Source organism: Tenrec ecaudatus, chromosome 12, assembly GCF_050624435.1.
Source record: "Tenrec ecaudatus isolate mTenEca1 chromosome 12, mTenEca1.hap1, whole genome shotgun sequence".
NCBI lineage: Eukaryota > Metazoa > Chordata > Mammalia > Afrosoricida > Tenrecidae > Tenrec > Tenrec ecaudatus.
The window spans coordinates 30,428,321-30,454,110 of record NC_134541.1 but is presented as its reverse complement, the minus strand read 5'-3'; the positions used below and the strand labels follow the sequence as shown (position 1 = coordinate 30,454,110).

At 54.7% G+C, this 25,790-nt stretch overlaps 2 protein-coding genes across 4 annotated transcripts in view; one reads left to right on the top strand and one right to left on the bottom strand.

The window, feature by feature from the left end:
• The window catches only part of TTLL9 (tubulin tyrosine ligase like 9), a 46,589-nt gene extending 27,783 nt beyond the window's left edge, over positions 1 to 18,806 (top strand). Inside the window, exons 7-15 of the mRNA XM_075527848.1 lie at positions 234 to 308; positions 1,079 to 1,169; positions 2,142 to 2,182; positions 2,829 to 2,916; positions 10,106 to 10,164; positions 10,841 to 11,037; positions 13,075 to 13,188; positions 14,288 to 14,412; positions 18,730 to 18,806. Coding sequence (XP_075383963.1) covers positions 234 to 308; positions 1,079 to 1,169; positions 2,142 to 2,182; positions 2,829 to 2,916; positions 10,106 to 10,164; positions 10,841 to 11,037; positions 13,075 to 13,188; positions 14,288 to 14,412; positions 18,730 to 18,806 — 867 coding nt within the window. The remainder of the gene's footprint in view (positions 1 to 233; positions 309 to 1,078; positions 1,170 to 2,141; positions 2,183 to 2,828; positions 2,917 to 10,105; positions 10,165 to 10,840; positions 11,038 to 13,074; positions 13,189 to 14,287; positions 14,413 to 18,729) is intronic.
• Positions 18,807 to 20,507: 1,701 nt separating this feature from the next.
• PDRG1 (p53 and DNA damage regulated 1) lies at positions 20,508 to 25,408 on the bottom strand. Of its 3 annotated transcripts, none has more exons than XM_075563809.1 (5): positions 25,240 to 25,403; positions 24,550 to 24,625; positions 23,727 to 23,801; positions 21,750 to 21,830; positions 20,508 to 21,284 (listed from the first exon to the last, which is right to left on the bottom strand). In XM_075563809.1, exons 1-5 carry the CDS (start codon positions 25,324 to 25,326, stop codon positions 21,202 to 21,204), a joined length of 402 nt encoding a protein of 133 aa, XP_075419924.1. In that variant the 5' UTR covers positions 25,327 to 25,403; the 3' UTR covers positions 20,508 to 21,201. The 3 variants fall into 3 exon arrangements, with proteins under 3 accessions (XP_075419924.1, XP_075419926.1, XP_075419927.1); XM_075563811.1 differs by having other exon boundaries at positions 25,261 to 25,395; XM_075563812.1 differs by lacking the exons at positions 20,508 to 21,284; positions 21,750 to 21,830 and adding an exon at positions 22,768 to 22,889 and having other exon boundaries at positions 25,240 to 25,408.
• Between the last annotated feature and the right edge of the window lie 382 nt (positions 25,409 to 25,790).

Below are 25,790 nucleotides of genomic sequence, written 5' to 3'. Positions count from 1 at the left end.
GCTCTGTCCCTCCCTCCACCCCATCCTTAGCCCAGGACTCAGTGCCATAGAAATCCTGACGCAAATCCTGCCTCAGCAGCTGGGTGACTTGGGGGAAGTCGCTGGACCTCTCTGAGCGTCAGCCCGAGGGGGGGTTAGGAGCAAGATGAATGAACTGCTCTTCCATCAGGCTCCAGAGAGATGTTTAACGAGTCCCCCGCCCCTCCTGTGTCTCAATTCCTCAACACCACCAGGGTACTGCTGGGAAGAAATTTGCCAGCCTGGAGGGCCAGCCTTCCCGAACCACCTTCAACCCATCTGGCAGTCATGTGAGTGTGAGGGGCGGGGCAGGAAGAGCAGACCCGTGGGGCGTGGTTGCAGATGTCCCAAACTCCCCCTTGGAGACAGACACACACACCCCTCACCCAGCATGCCATGGCTCGACAGGCACCGAGTGCTGAGTGGCCTGTATGATGTGTGACTCTTGTCTTTGTAGCTGGGGTTCCCACCCAAAGTTGCTGTGTGGGGCGAGAGGTGAGGTGGGGCTCTGCAAACTATAAGGGGCTGCGCCTGTCTGTGAGAGCCCATCTCCATCTCCATCTCCAGCGCTGGGCTGGGCTGGAGAGAATCGGAAGGAAGGAGGCTGTGTGGTTGGTTGTCCAGGGAGCGCTGGCCAGCAGAACCCTCTGCCGTGATGGAGACACAGTGCAGAGCTATCTGTTGCTCTGACACTGTGGAAATGGGTCTCCTACCACGAGGGGAGGCTCTGGATTTTTCCTTTCCCTTTCACCCGTTTAAATGTTCATCTCAGCAGCCACGTGTGACTGGAGGCTACCCTGTTGGACAAGGAAGGCCTAGAGGCCAAAGGGTTAGGCTCTGGGCCCAGACTGTACTTCGGACTGGCGGTGTGACTGGAGGCATGTCACTCTCCCTCTCTGTGCTCCAGTTTCTGATCTGTGAGATGGGGATGACATTAGGACAGACTCGATAGGGTTGATTAAAGGGTCCAACAAGGTCCTCCTAGCAGAAGACCCCAATGTTTAGCATGCAGGACATGCTCCGTAAACACGATGATGATGATGGCGATCATTCCAACCAGGACAACAGAGGCTCCGATGACCAGAAGGAGGAGATTCCCGTGGAGAACTATGTAGCCCAGCGCTACATTGAAAATCCCTACCTGATCGGAGGTCAGAGGGCTCACCTCCTGCCCTGCCCCTTCCGCCAAGCTCCCAGCCAGTTAGTGACCCTGGCCAGCCGTCCACTGCTGCCCAGCCTGACGGTGGGCATAAGGGTGCAGAGGATTTGGCCCACTCTCCCCACCTGTTAGCCTCTGTCCCCACAGTTCCCTCTGCTGGCGTGCCTTCACAGGCCCAGTTCTTCCTCACTCACTGCCAGCCTGACTCACATAGACCCTGCAGGACAGGGCAGAACAGCCCCCTGTGAGTTTCAGAGGCTGTCGCTCCTTAGGGGAGTCGAAACCCCTGCCTTTCGAACATCCGGCTCCCACCGCTCTTCCATCTGTCTGTCCACCTCTGTCCACCCCTGCTCTGATCCCTGCCAATGTTCTCTCCCTCCTGACTGGCCCCCACCCCCACACTCTGCTGTTCTCCTCCTCTGCTCCTGCCTTGCCCTGCCCTGTGACCTCTGATGCAGATGCCTTCTGTCTAAAGGGATTCTCCTCCTCTTCCTCCTCCTTCCCCGCCCTGCCTCCTCCTCCTCAGAGATGCCCTCCCCCAGTACACCCTCTCCCTGTCCCTCTGTGCCTGCCCACCTCCCACCCCCAACTTAACTTTAAATTGCAAACTGAGGGATTTACAAACGGATCAGTCTTCCATTCAGCGATTCATACACATTTTGTTTCATGCCGGCAATGCAGCCCAATGTATCCTTGTTTCTCCCACTTCCTTCCTGGGTTTCCTGTCCCCATTCCCAACCCTCCCAACACACACTCACACACACACACACACACACACACACATCGTACCCCTTGTACACACACACACATCGTACCCCTTGTATGGCCTCCCTTTGAGACCCTGGAAGGCTGGGATCTGGCTCTGGTCACTGCTGCAGCCCCACACCTAGCGCAGCAGGCCTGGCAGCAGGAGGTGTCCAGCACACACCAATCCAGCTCCCATAACTCTGTCCTTTCCCGACAGGTCGCAAGTTTGACCTGCGCGTCTATGTGCTGGTGATCTCGGTGAGTTGCCCAGCAGGGCTCTCCCACAGCCGAGGGCAGGTGGCAAGGGGCCGCAGGGTCGGGGGTGCGGAGTGGAGCCTGTCTGAGCTTGCTGACTTCATCTCTATCTGGGGGCATCTGGAAATAGGGTGGGGATGGCAGAGGTGTACAAATGTCATCCTGCCCCAAAGTCTGTATTTGCCCCACACCTGCCCCTGGATCCACCCAGACATCCTGTAGCCCCATTCTAGCTAGCATTCACCAGGTACCTACGAAGTACCAGTGTGTCCTGGGGCCGCAGCCTCTCCCTTCCAACCCTGCTGGCCTCATCAGCGCAGTTCTATTATCCTCACTTTACGGATGAAAAGAAAAAAAATGGGGCAAAGAAACTGAGTGATCTCGCCAAGGGCCACAGCCCGTGAGGGGCACAGCCAAGACTGGAACCGGTAGCCTGGTCCCTGAGCCTCCTCTTTTTAACGATGCTGCTTACACGCCTGCCTCCATTCAGCAGGCACCCTGAGCTGGGTTGATTCTTTGCATTCTGAGGCTGGTGCTGGCCTGAGGGCTGGCGTGGGACAGGACGGTTGCCACAGGGCAGAAATTGAGGTGTGACGCACATGCCTACTCTTCTCTTTCGCCCCCCCACCCCCACCCCACGTCTGTGCAGTACATCCCGCTGCGGGCCTGGCTCTACCGTGATGGCTTCGCTCGCTTCTCCAATACCCGCTTCACGCTGAGCAGCATCGATGACCAGTGTATCCTGGCCTGTCCCCCAGGGCGCATTCCTTCCACTGCTGTTGTGCCAAGCTCTGCTCTGGCAACTGCCCATACCGCATGACCAAGACAGGCCCGGTTTCTTCCCTGGGGTGGGGGACTTACAGTGAGGTGGGAGGGGGGGTTCTTCTAGGGAACTCACCCCCATTCTTCCCTTGATCATCTTGGTTATGTTCCAGCGACTCTCAGTTCTGCACGTGGGATCAGGCAGTGTCTGCCTCTTCAGGGCATGGCTGATCTATTACATGGATTTTTCTGGACTATTTTAGTGGTCTGTTGGGTAAGCATTGGGCTGCTGGCCACCAGGTCAGTGGTTCAAACCCACCAGCTGCTCCTAGGAAGAAAGATGAGGAGATCTGCTCTGGTAAAGACCTACAGCCTTGGAAACCCTGTGCCGGGTCACAAAGGGTTGGAGTCCATTTGATGCCAGTGGACTCAGACTCAGGAAGCCTGGGTGGGGCAGTGGGCTAAGTGCAAGGTTGGAGGTTTAAACCTACCAGCCACCCTGAGGGAGAAAGATGCGGCAGCATGTGTCCATTGAGATGGACAGTCTCAGAAACCCGATGGGGCAGTTCTACTCCGTCCCATGGAGTCCTTGACTCACACTGGACTCTGGGGGAAGTGGGTCTGTGTTTTTATCCTCAGACTGATCCCTTCATTCATTGACGGCTTCCCTCAGTCCACTCTTGCAGCCAGATGTCCTTAGCCACAGGGGCCTGCCGAGGCATCTGCCTAGCGTGGACCTGATGCAGGCTGACCCCTACAGCTGCAGCTGCTTCTCTGGGCAGACATCACGGGGAGGGCACACGAGAAACTGGAAAAAGAGATGGACGCTGGTAGCAGAGCTGCGAGGCTGGGGGGCAGGAGTGGGGAAGGTGCCATTCAAGTGTCTTGAGGGGTCACAATAGAAAGGGGCAGGGGAGAATGATGATTCTGAGGCTGGTCATCAGAAGAAAAGGACTGGAGAATCAAGAACAATTTATTTAGGCACTGAGGCAGCAGGCCTGGATACTGGCCGGTGGCCTTGAGAGAAACGGAGGGTGATATTGCTAGAGAAACGGAGGGTGATATTGCTAGGCGGGGCCCAGGCTCGGGCACTCCAGCCGATGTTATCAGCCAGTTTGCGAGCCTGGCCTCAGTTTCTGGTTTAGTATATGTCCGAGGCGGTGCATGCGCTTTGTGCGTGAGCTCCCTTGAAGTGGTGGTGGTGGCTTGCTGCCAGGAAGTGGGCCCCGGACTCATGCACCAATAGACCCTGATGCTGGTTTCATTGGCTGCTTTGGGGGACTAGCTTGTGCCCAAGTTGTCCTCCTAGTCCGTCTCAGTCTGAAAGAGTCATCCAGACTTGCTCAGCGTCATACCTTCACATAAGCCTTCACTGACGATAGACGGATGGCTTGGATTGGAGGTGCGTTCGCTGGGAATGGAACTGGCTTCCCTCTCACCTTCTGAGAATTCTCCACTGAACCACTCTAGAATAGAGTTAGGCTCCTTTAAATTTTTTCATGTGTTGTGTTTAATTGTTATCACTTATTTAATGTGTTGTCGTTGATGATGTTGCTGAGCATCTACAGAACAGAACTTGACGCCAATTCAACTGCATCCGCATCTGCGTGGACAGTTCAGTGACATTAATTACATTCGTTTAGAAGTGCAGTCGTCCTCAGCCTCCTTTCCCAGCTGTTCCTCCCCCGTTAACATAGACTCACTGCCCCCTAAGGTTCTTTTCTAATCTCTGGAGTTGCTGCTGCTAATTTGATCCCGTAGAGATGGATCTTCTCCGAGCACAATGCTCAAGGCAGACATTCTTTACTCGTTAAGCTAAACTCGTGTTTGGTTTTAAGAAGACTTCAGGGAATTTTTGCTTCCCGAGGATAATTTTTGTTTAAGGTTTAAAGATTAGCTCCAGAAAACCGTTTTAGGGGTTTTCCAGACTGCATGGCCCCTGAAAGTGTGAAGTCTCCAGGAATTTGAAATCCTGCTCTGTGTTTCCCCCCTCTTACTGAGGTTCATCTGTAGACCCTCTGATGGAAATGTCCAGTAGTGGTAGTCGGGCACCGTCCAGTTCTTCTGGTCCCAGGGCAAAGAAGGCAGTTGTCTATGGAGGCAATTAGGCACACGGCCCATGTCCTCCTTGTCTTCCTCGCTTGCTCCAGGTGAATAGAGCCCAACTCTCGTGTCCTGGATGGCTGATTGCAAGCTTTGAAGACCCCAGGCAGTAGGCAAAGAACGAGGATACAGAACCAAAACAGACAGACAAAAAAGCTCCCTGCCATCGAGTTGATGCCAACTCTTAGCAACCCTATAAGACCTGGTAGAGCTGCCCCTGTGAGTTTCCGATACAGTAACTCTTTATGGGGCAGAAGGCCCCGTCTTCCTCACTCCAAATGACTGGTGGTTTTCAGGCTGCCGACCTGCAGTCAGTAGCCCAATGCATAGCCACTGCGCCACCAGGAGTCTTGGGATGTAGAACAGGAGCACTATGTACACTTATAGGCTGTGTATAAGAAGGAAGCAGCCCAGCCTAGTTGAACTCAAGTCCATAGGCCAGAGACTAGCTGGACCCGTCTCCGAACTCTGCAGCTGTCAGCAGTGAAGCAGGAAGGCAGAATGTGATGCTTAGAGGTCACGGGCTGGTGGACGCAGTCATGTGGATCCAAGATCCTTAAGAGTATGGCAGGGCACCCCAGCTCCCCGAGCCACCCCATGGGCCACCAACCTCTCAGAGCCAAGTGCACAAGTCAGCAAGCAGGACAGCGAAGAGCTAGCGCAGGAGAGAAATTATCCGTGTCTCTCTTATTAAAAAAGGCCACGTACCCAAGGAGGTTTCATCAGCCTGTGACCTGATTGATAGGGTTGGACTCCATCCCTACCTCCGCACAGGTACGAAAACTGCCCATCGCATGGGCCAGTTAACTAGAGTGCCCCACGAAACGATGACCCCAACGCCCAGACCAAGTAACCAAGCCCTGTGAAGTATTCTGTTGTACCCGTCTCTTTCTGTCATGGCGGTAAGTATCCCTATCATTCGACTTTGGCCGCCAACTTTTGACAGGCGTCCTGTGTCATCGACAGCAATTACACTAATCAACTCGACCTGTCATCGATGTGATTTTTCCATCACTGTAAAACAAACCGCAGTACTCCCTAAGCACCACTTCCTGTCCCCCTCCCTGCCACTCCTGATAACCACTAACAAATGGTCTCTTTAGATAGGTGAGGTCATACCACTTATTTCAGCAAAGCATCCTCAAGCTCCATCCATGAGAGCAACTCTCAAAACTTCATTTCTCCTCCCTCTTGTCCACCCTCCGTCTGGTGATGAGCACTCACGTGACCCCACCTCTTGGCTCTTGAACTCTGAGGGCAGTGTCTGTCTGAGCCTCTGCTCTCGAGTCTTTGGGGGCGTGTACCCAAGAGTGGAATGTTAGGCTTTATCTTCTAAGTGTTGTTTAAGAGTCTTAGTGGCGTATGACCCACAAATCATATCCTGTATATACTTGAGTATAAGCCCACCCGAATAGCAGTCAAGGCACCCAAGTTTACCACAAAAAAACTGCATTAAAAATGTGCTGAAAAACCTCGGCTTATACTTGAGTATATACAGTAATTCAATAGTTCATTCATATTAAGAAGAATTGTACTGTCGTCACCACAGTCGATCTTAGAATACTTTCTATGTTCTTGTACTCATTGTTATTAGCTCCCCATTTCCCTGCAACTTCCATAAGCCTCCTCTTGCTCCCGAGGAGCATCTTGTGGGTTCGAACCGCTGACTCTGTGGTTAGCAGTGTAGCCCACCCAGTATGCCACCAGGGCTCCTCCCTCCTCTTTCATCTCACCATCCTTGAGAGATGGTTTGAGTTGTCCCTGCCCGGGGGCTTTGATAGTGTTGCAGAGAATACTGTTGTGTTGTGGGTGTGGTCTTTGAAGAGCTATGTGTAAACCACATGCATATTAAGTTGTGTAGAAACAATGTGGCTATTATTTTGCGATCCAGTTGCTTTATGGATTGAACAGGCTAGTGTGTGGCCTTTGAAGTAAGTAAGGTAACATAGGAGTAGCTTCTAAATCTGGGTGGGGAGGACATGGTTTCTGTTATGTTCTTTTCTGCCTGTTATGAACTTTCCAAGATGAAAAGCGTTAACACGACGGAAGATCATTTAAAATGTTAAATCTTTAATGAAAAGAATTGAGAAGCAGGGGTAGGAAATAATGTACACTCATTCACTGTGAAAACAACGAAGCCTCCCATTAAAGAGAAGCTACCTGGGACCAGGAGGCCATTGATAATATAGTACTGTTCTTACAACTAATGCTTTTCCAGATAATATAGCAAACAGTTCTCGAAACGTAACGGACTTGAATAGAGTTTTCCCTTAGAACTTTCACGTTGCTGTTTTCCCATTTTGAGGCCTTTCTACGGGAACACTTGCTGTCTACAGAAGAAGACAGCCTTGTCTTTCTCCCAAGGAGCATCTGGTGGGTCCGAACTGCCGACCCTGTAGTTAGCAATATCGTTCAGGATGGCCCTGGGCTCCCTCCTTTTTACAATTCCTTCCACCATCCTTTAGGCATGGTTTTAAGTTATTCTGACTTGTTGACTTAGGTAGTGTTGCAGAGAATTGTTTTATGGGGGTGGGGGGTTGGGGAGTGGGGAGTTACAGACAGTATCTATGTATCTGCTTTCCTTAGAAACCACGGGCATTTTGCCCCGGGAATCTTGAAAGCTGCTTCTGTTTTCTCCCTCACATTTTCATCTCTCTCTCTCCCTTTGGGTCATTGTGTCTCTGTTCATTTATGTGGGCTTTGCCTGTGAGCAAACACTCCTCCCATCACCTCTGCTACCCATCTTTTCTGGAGTGCTGCTTGCCTTTTGTGTTTGTCTCCATAGCTGGTTCTTGTTCACTTCACAGCGTTGGCTCAGCCGATTGGGTTTGCTGATTCATTTTACTCTGCCCCTTGGCTGTTTGGCCCATCAAGACCAGGCTCTTGGTTCATCTGTGACGAGGGGAGACTGGGAGGTCTTCTAACCTATCACCCCACCTCCTCGGTCAGCCCCCAGCTTCTTCCAGGCAAGTTCCCCTTCCTGCAGGCAGCAGCACTGTGTGAAGCAGTAGGCAAACCTGTGTGTTTTATTGATGCTTCACTGTATTTTGTTCGGACTCACTCAATAATTGGGAGCCCTGCTGGCGTAGTGGTTACACAGTGGGCTGCTAACTGCAAGGACAATAGTTCAAAACCACAAGCAGCCATTCCTCAGGAGAAAGGCTCAACTCCCACAAAGATTTAAAATCTCTGAAACGCACGGAGGCAGTTCTACTCTGTCCTACAAGGTCATTTTACATTGGAATCAGCTCAGTGTCAGCGAGTTGTTTGCTTTTGTTTGCTTTGGTATGTGTAGCATGTTTCAGGACCACATTCCTTTTTGTCTTCGTACTCAATTTTTATTATGAGGGGGTTTCAAAAAGGTCATGGAATAATCTCATTGTTTTTTCGTTCTATTTTTCCATGAGCTTTCTGAAGCCCCAAGGCAGCTGACTGGATGTTTTGCCCTCACCCTTTCAGTAATCTGCTTCCTTTTGAAATAGACCAAGACCCACTTGTCTTTACTTAAGTAGGAAAAACACATCATGGAACCTTTTCTATGCTGCATGGTTTCTTTCACTCCCTCGTCTGGGACAGACCACACTTTATGCATGCTCTCCTCTGCCGGTGGACCCCAAGTTGCTCTCGCTTTGGGGTGATTGTGACTCAGACTGTGGGCATTCATACCCCCACTGGCTGTAGAGGGGTTGAGGCCACCATGCCTCGTCCGATGAGCCACGGGCACAGAGAAACCATGTGAGGGAATTAGACGTGGCTCAGTGAGCCCTGGTGGAGTAGTGGGTTATGCATTGAGCTGCTAACCACAAGGTCAGCAGTTCAAACTCCTTAGGAGGCTGTCTGTTCCCATAAGGATTTAGAGTCTGGGCAACCCTAAGGGGTGGTTCTACTCTGTCCTCTAGGGTTGCTGTGAGTCGGAATCGATTTTGAGTTTTGATTGAGAAACATGAATCAGTAACTTAAACCTCAACTCCTCCTAGTATGAAATGTCCCAAAAAAAAGAAAAAGAAATGTCCCAAAGACATCCTGGAGACAGTCCTGTGTGCACTGCCATTTCATGGGGCTTGGGCGGGGGAAGGGGGGCGCATCCTGTTGGGCGATGAGAGGGAAGAGTCTGAGCAAGGATATTCTGACTTCTGCTTAATCTCAAAGGTCTCCCCTGGGAAGTGGGGCTCATCCAAAGGACCAGTGAGATGATGTCTGTGAGCATGGAGCTATTTGAGGGTCATCATCAGGGGTGTTGCTGGTAATGGTGCCAAGGGGCAGACTCTCGGGGCTGGGACTTCAGAGGCCATCTGGGCCCCACGCCGAGACTGGACTCACTTCTCCCATGGCCCCACAAAGAGGCCACCCAGCCGGAACCCCTCTAGTGACGGGGAGCTCAGCCTATGCTTGCATAAATCCTCAGTCTATCACATTCCCAGCTTTTGAGACCGTTTATCCTTTTCTGAGTTGAAAAACCAGGATATCCTATCGACTATACCAGGTACTGTGTAAGGCACTTTCTACTCAGTCTCTGATCTGACCTTTCAAAGCACCCTGAGAGGTAGACAGACCATGCCCACTCGGTGGTGGTTGTGGTGCTGGTAGGTGCCGTCGAGCTCTGACTCATAGTCACCCCACGTACTGCAGAAGGAGACACCCCGGGTTCCTGCGCCATCTTCACACGGGTGGCTCTGCGTGAACCATTGTGGCAGCCACCGTGTCAGTCCATCTCGCCAAGGGCCTCCCTCGTTTTGGCTGTCCCCCACCCGCACTTTAGCAAGCTTGACGTCCTTCTCCAGGTACTGGTCTCTCCACCAAGTAGCCCCATTGAATAGGGGGCGGAACAGGCTCAGTAAGTTGGGGAGTTTCGCAGGGCCTCACAGCTAACAAAGATGCAGGACAGATTTGAACCCAGGCCCGATGGATTCTGAAGCCCCCACACCTGACCTGTGGGCCGTTTTGCAGTTTTCCCCATCTATTCCCAGGTGAGGGTCTGGGTTCTGTCCCTGGGGGCTAACTTCACACGGCAGGGCTCACTCTCTTTATCCACTCTGGCCCTTGACCACACATCGTTGCCAGATGTTCACCTCACCAACGTGGCTGTGCAAAAGACGTCTCCCGACTACCACCCTGAGAAGGTGAGGAAGCCAGGCAGGCCCCTGCTCCCCAGGTGCCAGCCTGCCAGGACTGGGGTTGGATTGAGTGTGGGGGGAGGTCCAGAACAGCAGGCCCCCTTGAGATCTTCAGGCACGAGTGAGGCCAGGCCACCACTCACATTTGCAAAGCCAAGAGCAAGGGTACAGATGAAGACCCAGTGCCCCATGGGTAAATCCGTAATCGTGTGGTCAACTCACCTGCCTACCTTGACGTCTACACTTGCATACTAATGTGTAAGGCCAGGTTCAGATGTAACTCTTCAGGCTTTTGGGCAGCCGAGGGTCAGGCTAGAGGTGTGGGGTGGGCCAGCTCCCAGCTCATGAGCATCACCTGCTTTTCCTAGCCCCAACTCCTCCCCATGCAGCCAGTCAGCCTGGTGCACGCCCAGTATCGGTCGTTCATTGGCGCAGTGTGTTCTCGGGAGAGAGGAGGCCTGCCCAAGGCCATTTGGGCTGGAACTCTGGGGCAGCGCAGTTCTGGTCCAAAAAGGGCCGCCATTTCCCTGGGACCCGCAGAATCTGGACCCTGCTCCACCCCCGCCCCTCCCCAGGAGGACGGACCCAGAATCCCCACCCAGGGCTCCCGCCCCAGGTCCCTGGGCTGGGCTGAGCGCGGTTCTCAGGCTGGCGGGGCTCCTGGAGGCTCCTCCTTGCTCAGGGCTGCAAGTGGATGCTGCAGCGCTTCCGGCAGTACCTGGCGTCCAAGCATGGGCCACAGGCGGTGGAGACGCTCTTCAGCCACATGGACAACATCTTTGTCAAGAGCCTGCAGAGCGTGCAGAAGGTCATCATCAGCGACAAGCACTGCTTCGAGCTCTACGGCTACGACATCCTCATCGACCAGGACCTCAAGCCGTGAGCAGACAGGCGCGGGCTTGGGGGTGGTGGTGGTGGTGTGTGTGTGTGTGTGTGTGTGTGTGTGTGTGTGTAAGTCCAGGGGCGGGGCTCTCACGTTTTGCATCCAGACATCCGGTGTTGGAATCAATGTGCAGCCGCTGACCATGGCGCGTGGCCTTGGGCGCACCTTCTTGTTCATCTGTCCCATGGGGATGGTGGTACAGTGCTCACGCATTGAGGCTGCAGACAGCAAGGTCAGCCGCTGGAAGCCACCAGCCGCTCCTCGGGAGAAAGACGAGGCTTTCTATTCCCTGGAAGGGTTACAGTCTTGGAACCACACAGGGGCAGTTTCCCCTGCCCTACAGGGTCTCCATGAGTCAACCTGGATTGGATGCCAGTGAGTGGGAGAGAATGGAGATGGCTGGCACCTATATGCCCAGGCCTCCGAACCCTGGTGGAAACATGGAAAGAGAAGGGACTTCCCCCAACAAACTTCTTAAAGCCCCCCGGCACTTGGTAGGGCCGTGATAAGGAATGAGGGACACTGCCCACAGGGGCGAGAGCAGGGAGTTTGGCCAGGAGGCCTGCTCCTGAACATCGCTGAGTCAGGGGTTCCCCTTTGAATGGTGGGGCACAGGACCACCCACTGGGCGTCTTGGCGCTTTGAGGTTGCAGAGTGCCATGAAAGGGAATATTGTGACAGGGTCAATCCCTGCCAAGAATGTGGTGCAGCCCACAGTGCCCTAGGGGGTGGGTAAGCTGAGGAGCAGCCCAGGCCTGAGCTGGCAGGATAGGGTAGGGAAGCCCAGTGGGCAGGGAGGGAGCGCACAGCACAGCCAGGGCCAAGTTGTCCCCACGGGCACTGCTGGCCTCAGGCACCCACCCCCACCTTAGGTCTCCCTGTGGCTACTGGGAAGAGCAGCAGTATGAGGTGGGAATGGAAACAGGGTCCCCCAGCCCGGTGGGCCATGGCTGTGGGGCATTAGAGCACCCATGGACGGAGAGGCTCACTTGCAAGGAGGCAGCGTATCATGGAAAGCCCCCCTGGGAACCCTGGGCTCCCACTGACCTGCTCCGTGGGCCTCCTGCTCTGTGCCCAGGTCCTGCCTGTAGAGTGATTAGTCACACAAAGCTAGACAGGGCAAAGTGGCAGCCCGGCTGCTGTTTTCCTTCACCTGCAGATACTTTGGTTTCGGCCCTCAGAATGCTTTTGTGTTTAATTTAAGCTCACTGACCCTCTCTTAACACCTGGAAGATGTTCACTCAAAACTCTGAAACTTGGCTTTTCGGAAAAAGTCCAGAAACACTCTGGTTCCTCTGGGCTCACACCTCCCCAGGGCAACACTCTGCCAGAGCTGGCCCTAGTCACCCCTGGAGGCGTGGCGTGCCCGTGCCAGTTCCCCACGGTCGCCACCCTCCCTTACGGTGCCCTGACTCCCTGACCAGGCAGGTGGCTGTCATGTCGGAAAACTTTGGCCGGTGTCCGCCTTAGAGCGAAACTAAGAGGAAAGAGAAGTGGTCCATGTGCTCCCGTCTCTATGGGAAAAGGGAACAACACGGTGAAAGAGCATGACACCCCTTCCAATAACCAGTCCCGCACGCCCCCAGCTTCATTAACTTGTCTACCCAGCCCCTGTGAGGGCTTGGCGTTTATGTCAAAGGTTTCCCAAAGTTTTAGCCACGGGAGCCTTTCTTGAAATCAGAAGGAAGCATGGAGGGACCGACCCTGGATGGAGGCGGTGGGGGCCCAGCCAGTGAAATTCAGACTCAGCGGCATCCCAGGGGGAGCCCTGGTGGCGACCTGATTAAGCATTGGCTGCGAACCACAATGGTCAACTGTTGGAAGCCCCCAGCTGCCCCGCAGAAGACTGATGAGGCCTGATACTCCTGCCAAAAGCTGCCGTCTCAGAAACCCACAGGGGCCGTTCTACCCTGTCCTATAGGGTCGCCATGAGTCGGAACCGGCTCGATGGCAGTGAGTTTAGGTTTTGGGTTGGAGTCCCAGGGCCTTAGGGACTAGGTCACCCTCGGGCTGTCCTCGCCCTCCTTTCCCAGGTGGCTCCTGGAAGTCAATGCTTCGCCATCGCTAACGGCCAGCAGCCAGGAGGACTATGAGCTCAAGACGTGCCTCCTGGAAGACACCCTGCATGTCGTGGACATGGAGGCCAGGTGAGGGGAGCAGCCTGGCCCCCACACATCAGTGGGGAGAGACCACTGAACCTTGGTGCTTGAGAGAGCTTTGGCCCACGGGGGTGGCCCTGACCCATTTTACAGATGGAGGAGCTGAGGATCTTCCAGACAGCTGTACTTTCTGAGACTCCGTCCAGTAGAATGTCCTTGACTTGGGGACAGTGGGCTGGTCACTTCGCCTGTCTGAGCCTCAGTTTCCTCATCTGTAAAATGAGAAGCACTGTCTACCTCGTGGGCTGCTACCAAGAGAACCCATGGTGAGACATTTATTGTTGGGATGGTGGGGGCTGGCATATCATCTTGGAGAAGTGGGGTCTGTGTCAGATTCACCCCCACTGCATTAGATAGATGTCAGGACAGGTTCAAGAGCAATCAACAGAAACTCACCTCCAATCGGCTTACGCCAAGGAGGGATCTATTGACTCACAGAGTGGTAAAATCCAGGGTCTACCTTCAGGAATGGCTTAATCCAGGTGCTCAATTGACGATGCCTGGCTTATGTGCTCTGTCTGTCTGTCTGTCTCTATCTCTTGCTGACTCTCCCTGTATTCCTTTCCCTTGTATTCACTTCATCCCAATCATTCCAGCAAAAGTGCCAGGGCTGCCTTTCATTGGTGGGGACTGGGTCACACGCCCATCTCTGAACCAGTCACTGTGACCCAGCCGGTGTGGGGTGAATCCCACCCAAGCCCTGAAGACTGGGGGTGAGGGAGAGGGCGAAGAAGGTTCTCAAAAGAAAAGCCGAAGGAAGGTGGCATGGGCGCTGAGCACACAGAGAGCATTCCGCAAACATTTGAGCCTGGCCAGTGCCTGGCCTGGGACCCACAGAGTCTTGTCTCAGGAGGAAATTGGCCTCAAATCCCCAAGTCACAAGTAGGTGCATGTTACCAAGGGCAAGTATGGGAGTCTTGGGGACACAGCTAGACAACCAGCACTCCCCACCCTGGCCCAAGGCCCTAATGTCCAGTGAGTGAGTGCATAAAAGGAATTTGGGCACGGTTGGCACAGTTAGGGTGGGGAAAGGACCTGCCATGGCCTTGGACCCCCACCCCTGATGTACCTCCATGAACTCTTCCAGGCTCACAGGAAAGGAGAAGCGAGTCGGGGGCTTTGACCTCATGTGGAATGACGGTCCTGTCAGCAGAGAGGAGGGGGCTCCTGACCTGCCAGGGATGGGGAACTTTGTGACCAATACACACCTAGGTATGTGGGAATGTGGGGCTGGGGAGGGAGCAGACGCTGGGCGTGTGTCATAGAGGTGCCTGAGGGTTTAGGAAGCAGCCATCTTGCTGGTTAGACTGTATTCAATCTGCTGTGTACCAGCTGTGTGACCTCGGGCAACGCCCTTAGTCTCTCTGTGCTTGGGTTTCCTCACCTCTGAGACGGAGATGAGTTTCTGTCTCACTCTGCCATCCAGTTGACAGGACAGAGTAGAACTGCCCGAGTGGGTTTCCGATCCCGTAACTCTTGACAGGAGTAGACAGCCTTGTCTTTCTCCCAGGAGCAGCTGGTGGTTTTGAACTGCTGGCCTAGCAGTTAGCAGCCCAACACGTAACCCAGTACGCTACTGGGGCTCCATCTATAGGGAACGTGCTCAGCTGCTTAATGAAAGGTTGGAGATTTCAAGTCCACTGCTAAGGTGCCTCAGAGGAAAGCCCTGGCAGTCTGCTTTTCAGAACCAGCCACTGACAGCCTGTGGAACACGATTTTATCCTAACACACGTGAGGTCGCCGCGAGTCAGAGTTCACTGGACAGCGACAGGTGTCACCATGATCTCAGTATATGCCTGGAATAGAGCCGGGGTGCAGAGATGATGCATCCGGCAGCTGCAAGGGAAGGTGGCGTTTAAGAGACTCAAGTGGAAAGGAGCCCAAAAGAAACACCCATAATATGTTTGGAGAATTTAAGGACTTGACTTGAAGCTTGGTTTTGAATTTCCCCGATTATAAAAAGAATTCCCACTCATTGTAGACGATTTGAAAACTAAAGGAGGGAATTAGAAACCACCCAGACATAACCAGGCTGAACAATCTGGTGTATTTCTTTTTTTTTTTTTTTCTCTTTTCTTCTTTTACATTTTATTAGGGACTCATACAACTCTTACCACAATCCATACATATACATACATCAATTGTATAAAGCACATCCATACATTCCCTGCCCCAATCATTCTCAAGGCATTTGCTCTCCACTTAAGCCCCTTGCATCAGGTCCTAATCTGGTGTATTTCTTCCCAGCTTTTTTTTTTTTTACAAACCCTTGTGTGGAGGGCTGACTTTCAATAGATTGCAGCGAGGGAGCTGCTCTGCTACATACGAAACCCCGACCCAGAAGCAGGTAGTCTATGAATGGATTAGCACCAGGCTCCCCACGAACATGCGGTGCGTGACGGGCGAGGGGGCAGCTGCCTTTCCGGCCGCGCCCAGTTTCCCTGGGCCAGGGGCACTCCGGACAGTACCTAGTCCGCACACATGTGGGCCGGTGGGGACGGCAGGGTGCCGGCTATCCGAGGCCACCGAGGCTCCGCGGCACTGTGTGTCGTTCCTCCTGGGCGGGATCCTGACTTGAGACGGTCAGTCATGACCCCACAGAGGTAGCTTCGCGCCGGTGGCGCCTCAGCCAAGCACACACACCAACAGCTTTTTACTTAAGCACGTATTTTGATGCCTTTCCTTTCACAATGTCATCTTGGCCAGAGTTTGGGGCCCACTTTCCCAAGGACTGTTTTCCCACGTGATTCCACAGTGTTGATCAGAACCACCATTTGGGACGCACCCACATCGCTATTACAATAGCTCCTCTTCAGGCGGCTTCTCCCGCCTTTTTGTGGCAGAGGAAATGGGCTCGGCACGTGATGTCACTTGCCGAAGGGCTGTTTCCAGTGGCGAACCAGAAGTCTGAACTCACATCTGGCTCTAAGACTTGAACTCTACTACTGGCTCTTCCTCCCCTTTCTCGAGCCACACACGGAGTGGCCACGCTGCTGCACGGGTTCCCGCCATGGTGGTTGTGCTTGTTGTCCGGTGCTTTTGCGTTCGCCCCGCCTCTTGGCAACTGTGTACACACATGTAACAGAATACAGCACTGCCCTGTCACGTGCCGTCCTTCCAAACTACGTTTGAGCCCCGGTGCGGCAGCCACCGGTCAGTGACCTGATTGAGGGTCTTCCCTTTGCCCACTGACCCATGGGCCCTATCTGATGACATAGCCACAGTACTTCAGACAGGCTCACCACCCTCACCTCTAAAGAGCTTTCTGGCGGATTTGCTGGGGGTGTAGTGGGTCGATAACTAGCGGTTAGCAGTTCAAGTCCCCCAGCTGCGCCACGGGAAAAAGATGAGGCTTTCTACTCCTGCGAAGAGGGCCGGCCTCAGACCCACCGGGCTCATTCTACCCTGTCCTGTAGGGTCACTCTGAGTCAGAATTGATTTGACGGGCAGCGAGTTTGGTTTTGTTTGTTTTCTGGTCTCACGGGCCAGGGGTCACTGTCCCCACCATTCACATGTGCCCATTGCCTGGTCTTCCTTGTCCCTGTCCAGCTCCCCCATGCATGTGCGGTGACTGAACGTACCATGGGGTGGATGGGCTCACCAGTCTTCAAAGTAACATCTCTGCTCTCTCACTTTCCGGATGTCTTTTGTAGCAGATTTTCCGGATGCAGTATATGGTGTGATTTCTGCCACTGCCATGGTCCCGAAGAATTAAATCCTTGACAATGTCCATTTCATTACCATGTAGCATGTTGGTTCATAGTCCCATTGTAAGGAGTTTTGTCTTCCTCGGGGCAAAATTTTCCAACCTGATTTCTTTATCATGGGACCCTAGCAACGCTCCCAGTGTTTCACTCCTTCTCAAGAACGCCACAGTGCCCTCCCCTTACAGAAGAAAGTCTAGCGGTTCCCGTAGGACAGATTCCTAGAGAACGCCTGGGTCACAGGGGTGCACTCAGTGCAGCCAAATTGCTCTCCAGGAAGATTACACTAATTCACCAGCTTTGAATTAAAGAGAGGAAAAAAGAGTTTGCCAGCTTGGCAGGTGTAGATGCTGACTCGTTCGACGCGTGTGCCTTTGGTTGCTGAGACGTGTGGGTTTCGTCTCTGCCTTTGCACATCTTCCTACTGCCACACGCTCCGGATCCGTGTTGTTTGGGTGCGGTGGGTGGACGTTTACTCCTTCCTCCCCAGGTCTGTGAAGGCTGTGGACTGTAATATGCTAAGGCTATTACTCTTTTGTCAAGCTTACTGTAAACATTTCCCTGAGTTTGTCATTTGCTTTTTAAATTTTGTATGCGGTTGCTGGCTTTTTTGGTCCCCTAAGGCAAGGAAGCGTCCCATCTTTGTAGGAGTTGATGTGAATTGGGGTGATTTGTCTTGGCCACAGGAAATCTTGGTCTGGGCAAGCCAGCAGGGACTCCCTCCGGCCTCTCTGCGCCTTGCCACGTGGAGCAGATCCCCTTGATGGTGACACTGGTCGCCCCATGGTTACACGGTGACTCTCAGCTCAGGAAAACTCTGATGGGTAGGGAGTGAGTGCCCAGGAGGCAGCTGGGAGATTTTGATGTTCTAAAAACTGATGGCACTCCAGTCAGTCCATGTGGTCACAGGGATTCATTCACTCATCCCAGCAGCACTCAAGACTACCTCTGCGAATGCTCTCACTCGGGACAAGGTCTCAAATGGCCCCTGGAGTGGCCTCCAGTTCAGCTCCAAGAGCAAACCGGAAGCAGGGGACCAGATGACATCCTGGGTAGCATCTCTGCGTGGACCACCTGGCATGTTGCCCCGAGACCCTGGCCCACCTGCACCCAAGTCATCTCTTAGCAGAGCATGCACACGGGGAAGAAGACTGTTTCCTGAGCAACTGTGAGCTCCCTGCGCTGCGCTGGTCCAGAATGCATTCCGCTGAGCAAACGGTGAAGAAAAGCGTGCCAGGGAAGCAGTTAAGCGCTTGGGCCTGCGTTCAAATCCCAGGGCACTCCTTCATGTGTGACTTGCGGGAGAGAAGCTGAGTCTCAGTGTCCTTTCCTGTCACCTGGAGTGTCTGTACCTCCCACACCTGTGCATGAAGATGCAAGAATTGAATTCAGGTCTAGCACCTTGGGCAGCCCGGGCTGATCCTTGCATCCTGTCCAAGGAGCCCTGGTGCGGTAGTGGTTAGGAATGAGGCTGCGAACTTCAAGGTCAGCAGTTGGAAACCACCAGCCGCTCTGTGGGAGAGACGGGGCTTTCTGCTCCTGTAAAAGTCACTCTTGGAAACTCACAGGGGTGGTTCCACCCTGTCCTCCAGGGTGGCTATGGGTTAGCATCGACTCGATGGCAGTGAGTTTGGTTTTGCATCCTGTCCTAAAGGCAGGCATCGTGTTCCCAGTCTACACACGAGAACACTGATGCTCACAGAGGTCAACCGCCGGCTTGAGGGCCAAGGATGCAGACCACAGGCCACCCGTGCCTGCAGTCCCCTGCTGGCCCCTGGCCCCATCCAGGACAGTTGGCCCAGCAAACATCCCACTTCCCTTCCAGGTTGCATCAATGATCGGAAAAAGCAGCTGAGGCAGCTGTTCCGCTCCCTGCAGGGCCAGAAGAAAGTGTCCAGCTAATCCCCAGCAGCCTGGAGCCAAGTGGCCGGGGGAGGCGCCACTCCTGTGCTTGCTCCACTGCCCACACCAGCGCAGCCGCAGCCCAGCAAAAGGCCTTCACCTCCCTCCCTCCGCCTGGCAGCAGCTTTGCTGGCTCAGCGGCCTGCTGCTGGCCGTTTGGACTGGGTCCCTCGAAGCTCCCTCCCCATGCCACCCATCCTGTCTCCCCCCGGGCATCTTTGCACCAGGAGCTGGCCAATCCCTACGGCTGGATGGGCTATAACCTTGGCGCTCTATCGGGCTGCCCGAGGACAAATGCAGCAGTGCTGCAGCTCCAGAGATCATGGCTTAATAAAGGAGCGCCAGGCCTTGCTGCTGCATCCCGGCTCTTGACACTTGGCTACTTCTCGGGAGCTCAAGGCTGAAAGGACCCCTCAGGAGCAAGGATCCAGGACTAAGTTGTTTGCCAAGCAGGCAATTTTAGACTGTGCCTTTAAAGGGAGCCCAGGAAAGGGCCCTGGTGGTGTAATGGTTATGTGTTGGGCTGCAATCCTCAAGGTCAGAAGTTCGGAACCATCAGTCTCTTAGAAAGGAGTTTTCTATTTCTGTAAACCCACAGGGGCAATCCTACCCAGTCCTAAAGGGTTACTATGAGTCAACATTGACTTGATGGCAGTGAATTTTATTTTGGGAAAGGGCTAAGCTCCAAGCACACTCTCCGTCCCCTCCTCACAGTACCTAGAGCTTACCTACTGGGGGGCACGGGTGTTTCCCAACTCTCAGAACCAATGAGCCAATCTCCTATTTGTCAGGTGGATAAGAATCAGGAAGCCAGACATACCCAGAGACCTGAGGGTTCCTAGGGACCCTGGGCAGCTTGGGTACCAACCCCTCCCAGTTTGGGGGCAGCGCTGTTAGCTGCAAATGGCAGGACCTGACTGTCCCAAATGGGGGCTTTGAAAGGGAAGTCAGGTCTGGGGGCCTTGGCTCTGTTCCTGCAACAGAGCCCTGACTACCCTTGCCTGGCCTCCAGATTCCAAGATCCCAGGAAAAGAGACTTATTGGGCACATCTCTGGCCTAGAGGGCAGCTGTCGGACTGGCGGGCAGCGGCCATGGGGAAATGTCTACCAGCCTGGAGCACCCCCACAACCTACTTGCTTTCTACTTTACAATGTGCAGTGTCGGCTCAGAGTGCAAGGGCATGAACAAGTCTCTGTCTGCCCCCCAGCCTCGCAGGTACCAGGTGGTACTTGCCCCTCTCACCCCATCTTGCAGCCAGTTCCAGTTTCGTGCTCAGGAAAGCGTCGCTGTTCTTAATCAGGGCTGCATCAATGTGCTTGCGTGCGCACACGCACAATCACCCACCAAATCCCTCCAGGGGATGCTGCATCCTAGGTGTGGGTTTATCTGCCTTATAAAAAACTTTTTAAGTTAAAGATAAGAGGTGTACTATTAAGGCCCCAAAGTCTGACTCCTCGTGGGAATCAGTGCCCAGGATCTGGCCAGACTGTGGGGACGTGGGGTGTGCCCTGTTTTGTCACTGCCCTCACCTGGTGCTATCTTGGGCTCTGTTCAGGTCCCTGTCCACAGAGGGGTGGGGACTCCTGACAGAAATCCTGGCTTCTTTCCCGGGAACCAGCCCGTCCATGGGTGGCTTCTGAAAGCAGCGGGTGCCCTCAATGGAAGCCGGGGGGGGGGAGGGAGGCGGAGCCAGCTGTCTGTTAGTTTAGAAAGCATTTATTGAGCCTTACTGACCACAGGCCCCGGCACTGCCTTCTGAGCGCGGCTGGCCAGGGTTCGGGGGAGGAAGAACGGGTGCCAGTCCAGCAGGCCTTGCTGGCTGAGGCACAGGAGGGGCCCTTGTTGCCCGTGTGCAGCGAGGTGGCGCAGTCACCTGGTTGATAAGCAGTGCCCCCTGTGGGCTCCGTTCTGGAACCAAGCAGGCAAAACTTCAGGAGGAGCGGTCACAGGCAGGAGCGTGTGCCCCACAGACAGCTGGCCGGGGTGAACCAGCACACACACAGTACTGCCTGGGAGCCCATTTCCCTCTGGCTCCACCGTGCCTGCTGCTCAGAGAGGAATGCTGGAATGAAGCTCCCGGCGCCCAGCCCAACAGCGAGCCATTGTTGAGAAGGGTCGGCTTCGTCATTCTCACCCTCTGCCACCCACTGCTGGCTGCCGGGGCCTGTCAAAGGGTCTGGGTCCACGGAGCCAGCGACCAGCCCCAGCGGGCACTGGCCAGCTGAGGGTCCACCAGCTCTCGGAGCAGTGCTGGGTAGAGGTCTGTGCACATGGCCCTGGCAGGACAGGATCCTCTGCTGGCAGGCTTCCAGGCTGGGGGGCCAAGGCCCTGGGAGAATCCCCCAGCCCCCCGAGGGACACTGATCTTTGGTCCCCCATTTGGGTCTTTGAGCCTCATCCTTTCAAGATGACCTTGACGGCTCTCATCTCGTCCTGGTTGAGGGGGTTCAGGTTAAAACCCTTCAGCTCTGGCTGGCCTAGGGGAGAAGACCGTTCATTAGCAGGCTGGGAGGGGCCGATGCCGCGTCCCTGCCGCCACCCCCAGTCCTGAGCCTCCATCATCAGATGCCTCGGTGTGTGCCCTGGTCCTCTGAGAACCTGCCAGGGCACGGCTGCTGCCCAGAGAGCTCTGAACTGTGGGCTCTGGAGTGTCTGGCTTGCCCAGTGGGCCAGCCCTGACTTCTCTCCCCACCCAGCTCTGTGTTCCCGCAGAGCCAGCTGTCCTGGTGCCACAGTGCCTCTGCCACACACTGGGCCCTGGTCTGTGCTGTGAGACCCGGCTGTCCTATGTTCATCCCTTCTTGGTGGCTTTAGACAACCACTGCCTGGTTCCAAGGGGTTTATAACTCCTGCCCCTCCAAAGTTCTCACTGACGGCCCTCCACAGCCCTGGTTTCCACTCCCTCCCCTACCCCCACTCCCCTCCTCCAGGGTAATCAATACCTTGGGCCTCAAAGAGGCGGTTGACCTTCAGTTTAAGTTGCTTCCGGAGTGTGTCTATTTCACTGTCCAGGTGAGCCTGGTCTGGGAAGCAGAGCACAGGGTTACACTACTGACAGGCACACCCAAAGGTCTCCCCCACCCCCTTGGTAAGCAAGGGCTCTGAGCATTGGGGCAGCGCAGGTGCACCAGCCAGGCTCCCAGCTTTGTGTGCATGCCGCCGGAACCCCCTGGGGTGCTCAGTGAGTGGTGGAGCAGCCCTCCTGCCATGGACATTCCCGCAAGAGAAGAGCACCAAGTCCGTCCAGCATCCCTCGGAAGAGAGGGCCACTCTGAATTTACAACCAGCAAGCTGGAGGGCGCTTTCCAACCAAACCAAAATCAAACTCAATGCCTTTCTAACTCTCATTGACCCCCGGGCGAGGCAGACTACCCCCTGTGAGTTTCCAAGACAGTAACTCTCTAAGAGCAAACAAAAAGCCTGCTTTCTCCTGACGAGGAGCTAGTGTTTGACACGGCTAGCCTTGCAGTTAGCAGCCCAACGTGTGTAACCACTAGGCCACCAGGGCTCCAAAGAACATCCGGAGAGCTCCCCCACAGGCTGGTGACTGCTGGCACTGTATCTCAACCATCTAGTGGTACCCTGTCTTCTTGGACGGAGGCAGCCTGGCTAGTCCTCTTGACACGTCTGCTAGAAGGCAGGGGAGAGAATGTGCTTCATTTGCCTGGTCTGGGAAGCAGAGCACAGGGTTATACTACCGACAGACAGACGTCAGCCCAGCTTTTGCCTTTACTATGCTTCCCCCAAGAGCCTCCAGAGGCCGCTGTGGAGACTGGCGTACAGGCAATCCTGGGTAACTGACGGGACCTGCTCTAGCATGTCTTTCGATGGAATTCATTAAAACGGCTGCACCCAGTTCTCATGTAGCCAGTGCGCATGGGTTGGAAACGGCTGGATGGCAGTGGGTTTCAGTCCAAGACCGCACCCTGGTGGTGAAATGGTTAAAGCACTGGGCTACTAACTGAAGGTCAGCTATTAGAACCCACCCACTGCTCTGCAGGACACAACTCTGCTTCCAAAATTATTTCCAGCTTCTGAAACCTGGGGGTGGGGGCAGTTCTCCTGTCCCAGGTGGCTGAGAGCTGGAAATGATGGATGGCAGTGTGTTAGAGTAAGACAGGGCCTGAAGCCTTTCAAGTCCGTCACAGTGGCCCCTGCAGCCAGTGACAGTGAAGCTGACAGCGATGATGGGTTTACTGCAAGTAGGGGGGGTGGTGGTTTCAATCGTTTGAAGCAAGGGCACATGATGAGCCTGGGGACTCTGTCACATATACTGGGTGCCCTGGTAGGGGCAGGCCCTAGAGGTTCGCTCTACCCAAATCTCATTTTCAATGCAGCCTCTAATGCAGGGTACGACTAGGCTAAAAGGACTCTCTCCCAGGCCCCTCTGCTGTGACGGGTGGCCCTGCACACTCATCCGGTAGGCTAATGAGATGTCAGCTTATGGCTCTGGGGAGGGGGCACCCTTAGCTCCCAACTAGCAGGATAGGCCACACCTGGAGAGAGCCTACTGCCTGCCTTCTGGCCTGGCACGTGAACACAAAGTCTATGGTGCCAGTGCACCAACCACGAGAATATACTAGATACTGTGCCAGGCCAGATGCTACCTCTTGCCGATTTCTCATGTAAGAAAAACAGGGCCTTCAGTTCATTTTACGGAGGCGTAGAGTTTTGTGAGTTTACTGTTACTTACAGGACAGGTGGGTCCCCTCTACAAGAAAGCCACTGGGCAGAGCACAGTGACACTGCCCCCACCCCCACCCCACCAAACAACCTGCTGTGGACATGGTGCTGCCTCAGGCCGTGGCACTAACTCGCAGGGCTAGTCTGACCTTGGACCGCGGCTGCCCAGAGCCTGTCTCTGTGGTTCCAGGAGGTGGCTGAGGGTGGGATCTGGACCAAGCCCCGGGATGCCTTACCTTTCTCAATCATCGCCTTCGTCTGAGGGTGTGGCATCTTGATGAACATGTCCCCGAAGCAGACCATCACGTCTTCTGAAAGGGCAAAGGGTCATTTCCTTGGTCAGTATTCTCTGAGCACGGATGTAGACACAGAGAAGACAGTGGCGTAAGACACAACACCCCCACCCCCACCCTTATGGGGCTTATGTGACAGGGAAGAGAAGGAGCTTGTAGACGTGTGATGGGTCTGACACTGGGGGTGGGTGCAGGGCGGGGGCTTGTCCCTGATGGCCTGAGGAGGTCTCCCTGATGATGGGACACCTGGGTAGACTAGAAGGGAGGGCTTGAGCTCTATGGAAAACACACCATGGGGGTTAGGAAAAGTGGCAGGAGCTGGTGAATGGGGCATGAGCAGAGATGATGCTGGAGAGTTGGGGTGGGGGGGTGTTCTCTGTGGACCTTGCAGAACTTTTTCTTTCCCTCTGGGGAAAAGCGCAGCAACTGGTTGGTTTTACACTTTCCACTGAACTTTAAACAAAACGCAAACTTCTTTCCTTAGGTGCCCACAGCCCTGTACTAGCTGCTCACCCTTATTGCTCAGTGGCTGCTGGGAGCTAACACGCTGTCACTGGGGGGGAGAGGGGGAGAGTCTGAGCCAGTCTATGTCAGGCCCTTCAACACTTGTCCCCATCCTCAAGGTTGTCTAAGTCCCCACGAGGCTGACAGTAAAACTGCTGTCACACATCAGTGGCGCCATGCCTGACCTCTCCCAGGGTCCAGGTGAGTCTCAAGAGGAAGAGTGACCAGGCCCCCACGCCACAGTGAGGCAAATCACACTGACCGGAGAGGCTGAGGTCCTGCTGCAGGGCCCTAAGGGCCTCCCGGTTCTGATTCCGTTTGGTGTCCAGGTCCACAATCTGAAAAGCAAACGGACAGGGGAAAGACTCAGCCCCCCCACAACTTTCTCCAAGTCCTTAAAGACAATGCATCCTCCCCCAAGGAAGGTGCTGACCGAATCCACTGGAACCCCAATCCTCAAGCCGGAGGGCTTAGCAGACTCACCAGGAGGGCACGCTAAAAGCCCCCATTCCCAAACTTCTCCTGGAGGCACTTGGGTGGAGCAAGCCTGAGAATCTCTGGTTTGGGATGAGTCTCCAGCTGACTAAGACCGAGTCTCACTAGACACTCAAAAGCCTAGACTGGGGCGGCAGGGGGCAAAACCTAACAGCTAGTAGGGAAGCACAGCGAACTCCGGACCACAACCAGCTGCCCCTGAAAGAGGAGTCGCCCAGCAGAGTAGGTGCTCACTAAACATGGGAGAAAAACGGGAGCGACGCAGGGCGCTGTGCTACGCGTTTGACAACCCATAAAATCTCGCATCGGCCCCCGTCTGCGGTCTCGGCGCGTCTCCCACCAGCCCAGGTGCTCTCACTGCGCGTCCAAGCGAAGCCACCTTCCAGACCTCGGGCTTCCCTCCAGCGCCCGCCGCCAGGCCTCGCCGCCCGCCCCGGAGCTGCGACAGGCTGCCCACCTGTCGCTTGCTCGACAGCACCTCTTCGGCGAGCTCCTCCACCTCGACCAGATACCGCAGCACCCGCTCCGCCTCCGGTGACAGCATGGCGCCCGCTAGCTCGGGCCCGGTCGCTGCACAAATAACTGATCTGCTTTGGCCGTGCTTGCGCCTGCGCAACCCTGACAGACTTCCGGCGCGCAAGCGCAATCAAAAGAAGGGCGGTGCCTCTGCGCCTACGTAGGGACGCCGGGCGGACGCGTGGGCGGGGTTTCGCCTGGGCGTGGCTTGAGCGCCCCCTGCAGGTTCGGAGAGCGTGTCGGCCTCGCGGCGTCTTTCCGCTTCAAGCTGTCTCTTGGAACGTTAGCGTCTGCAGTGCGCCAGGCGGTTTTGTGTGCTGAGGCTGCAGCAGCGAACAAAATTAAGTCCCTCAGCCTCATGGAGAGTTAGCCAAGTGAGACACTCCAACAATTAACGGCAAAACAAGGAATTTGCATGATAGCAAGTAGAAGGAGCCCTGGTGGCACAGTGTGTTAAGCGTTGGGCTGTTAACCACGACATTGGCAGTGCAG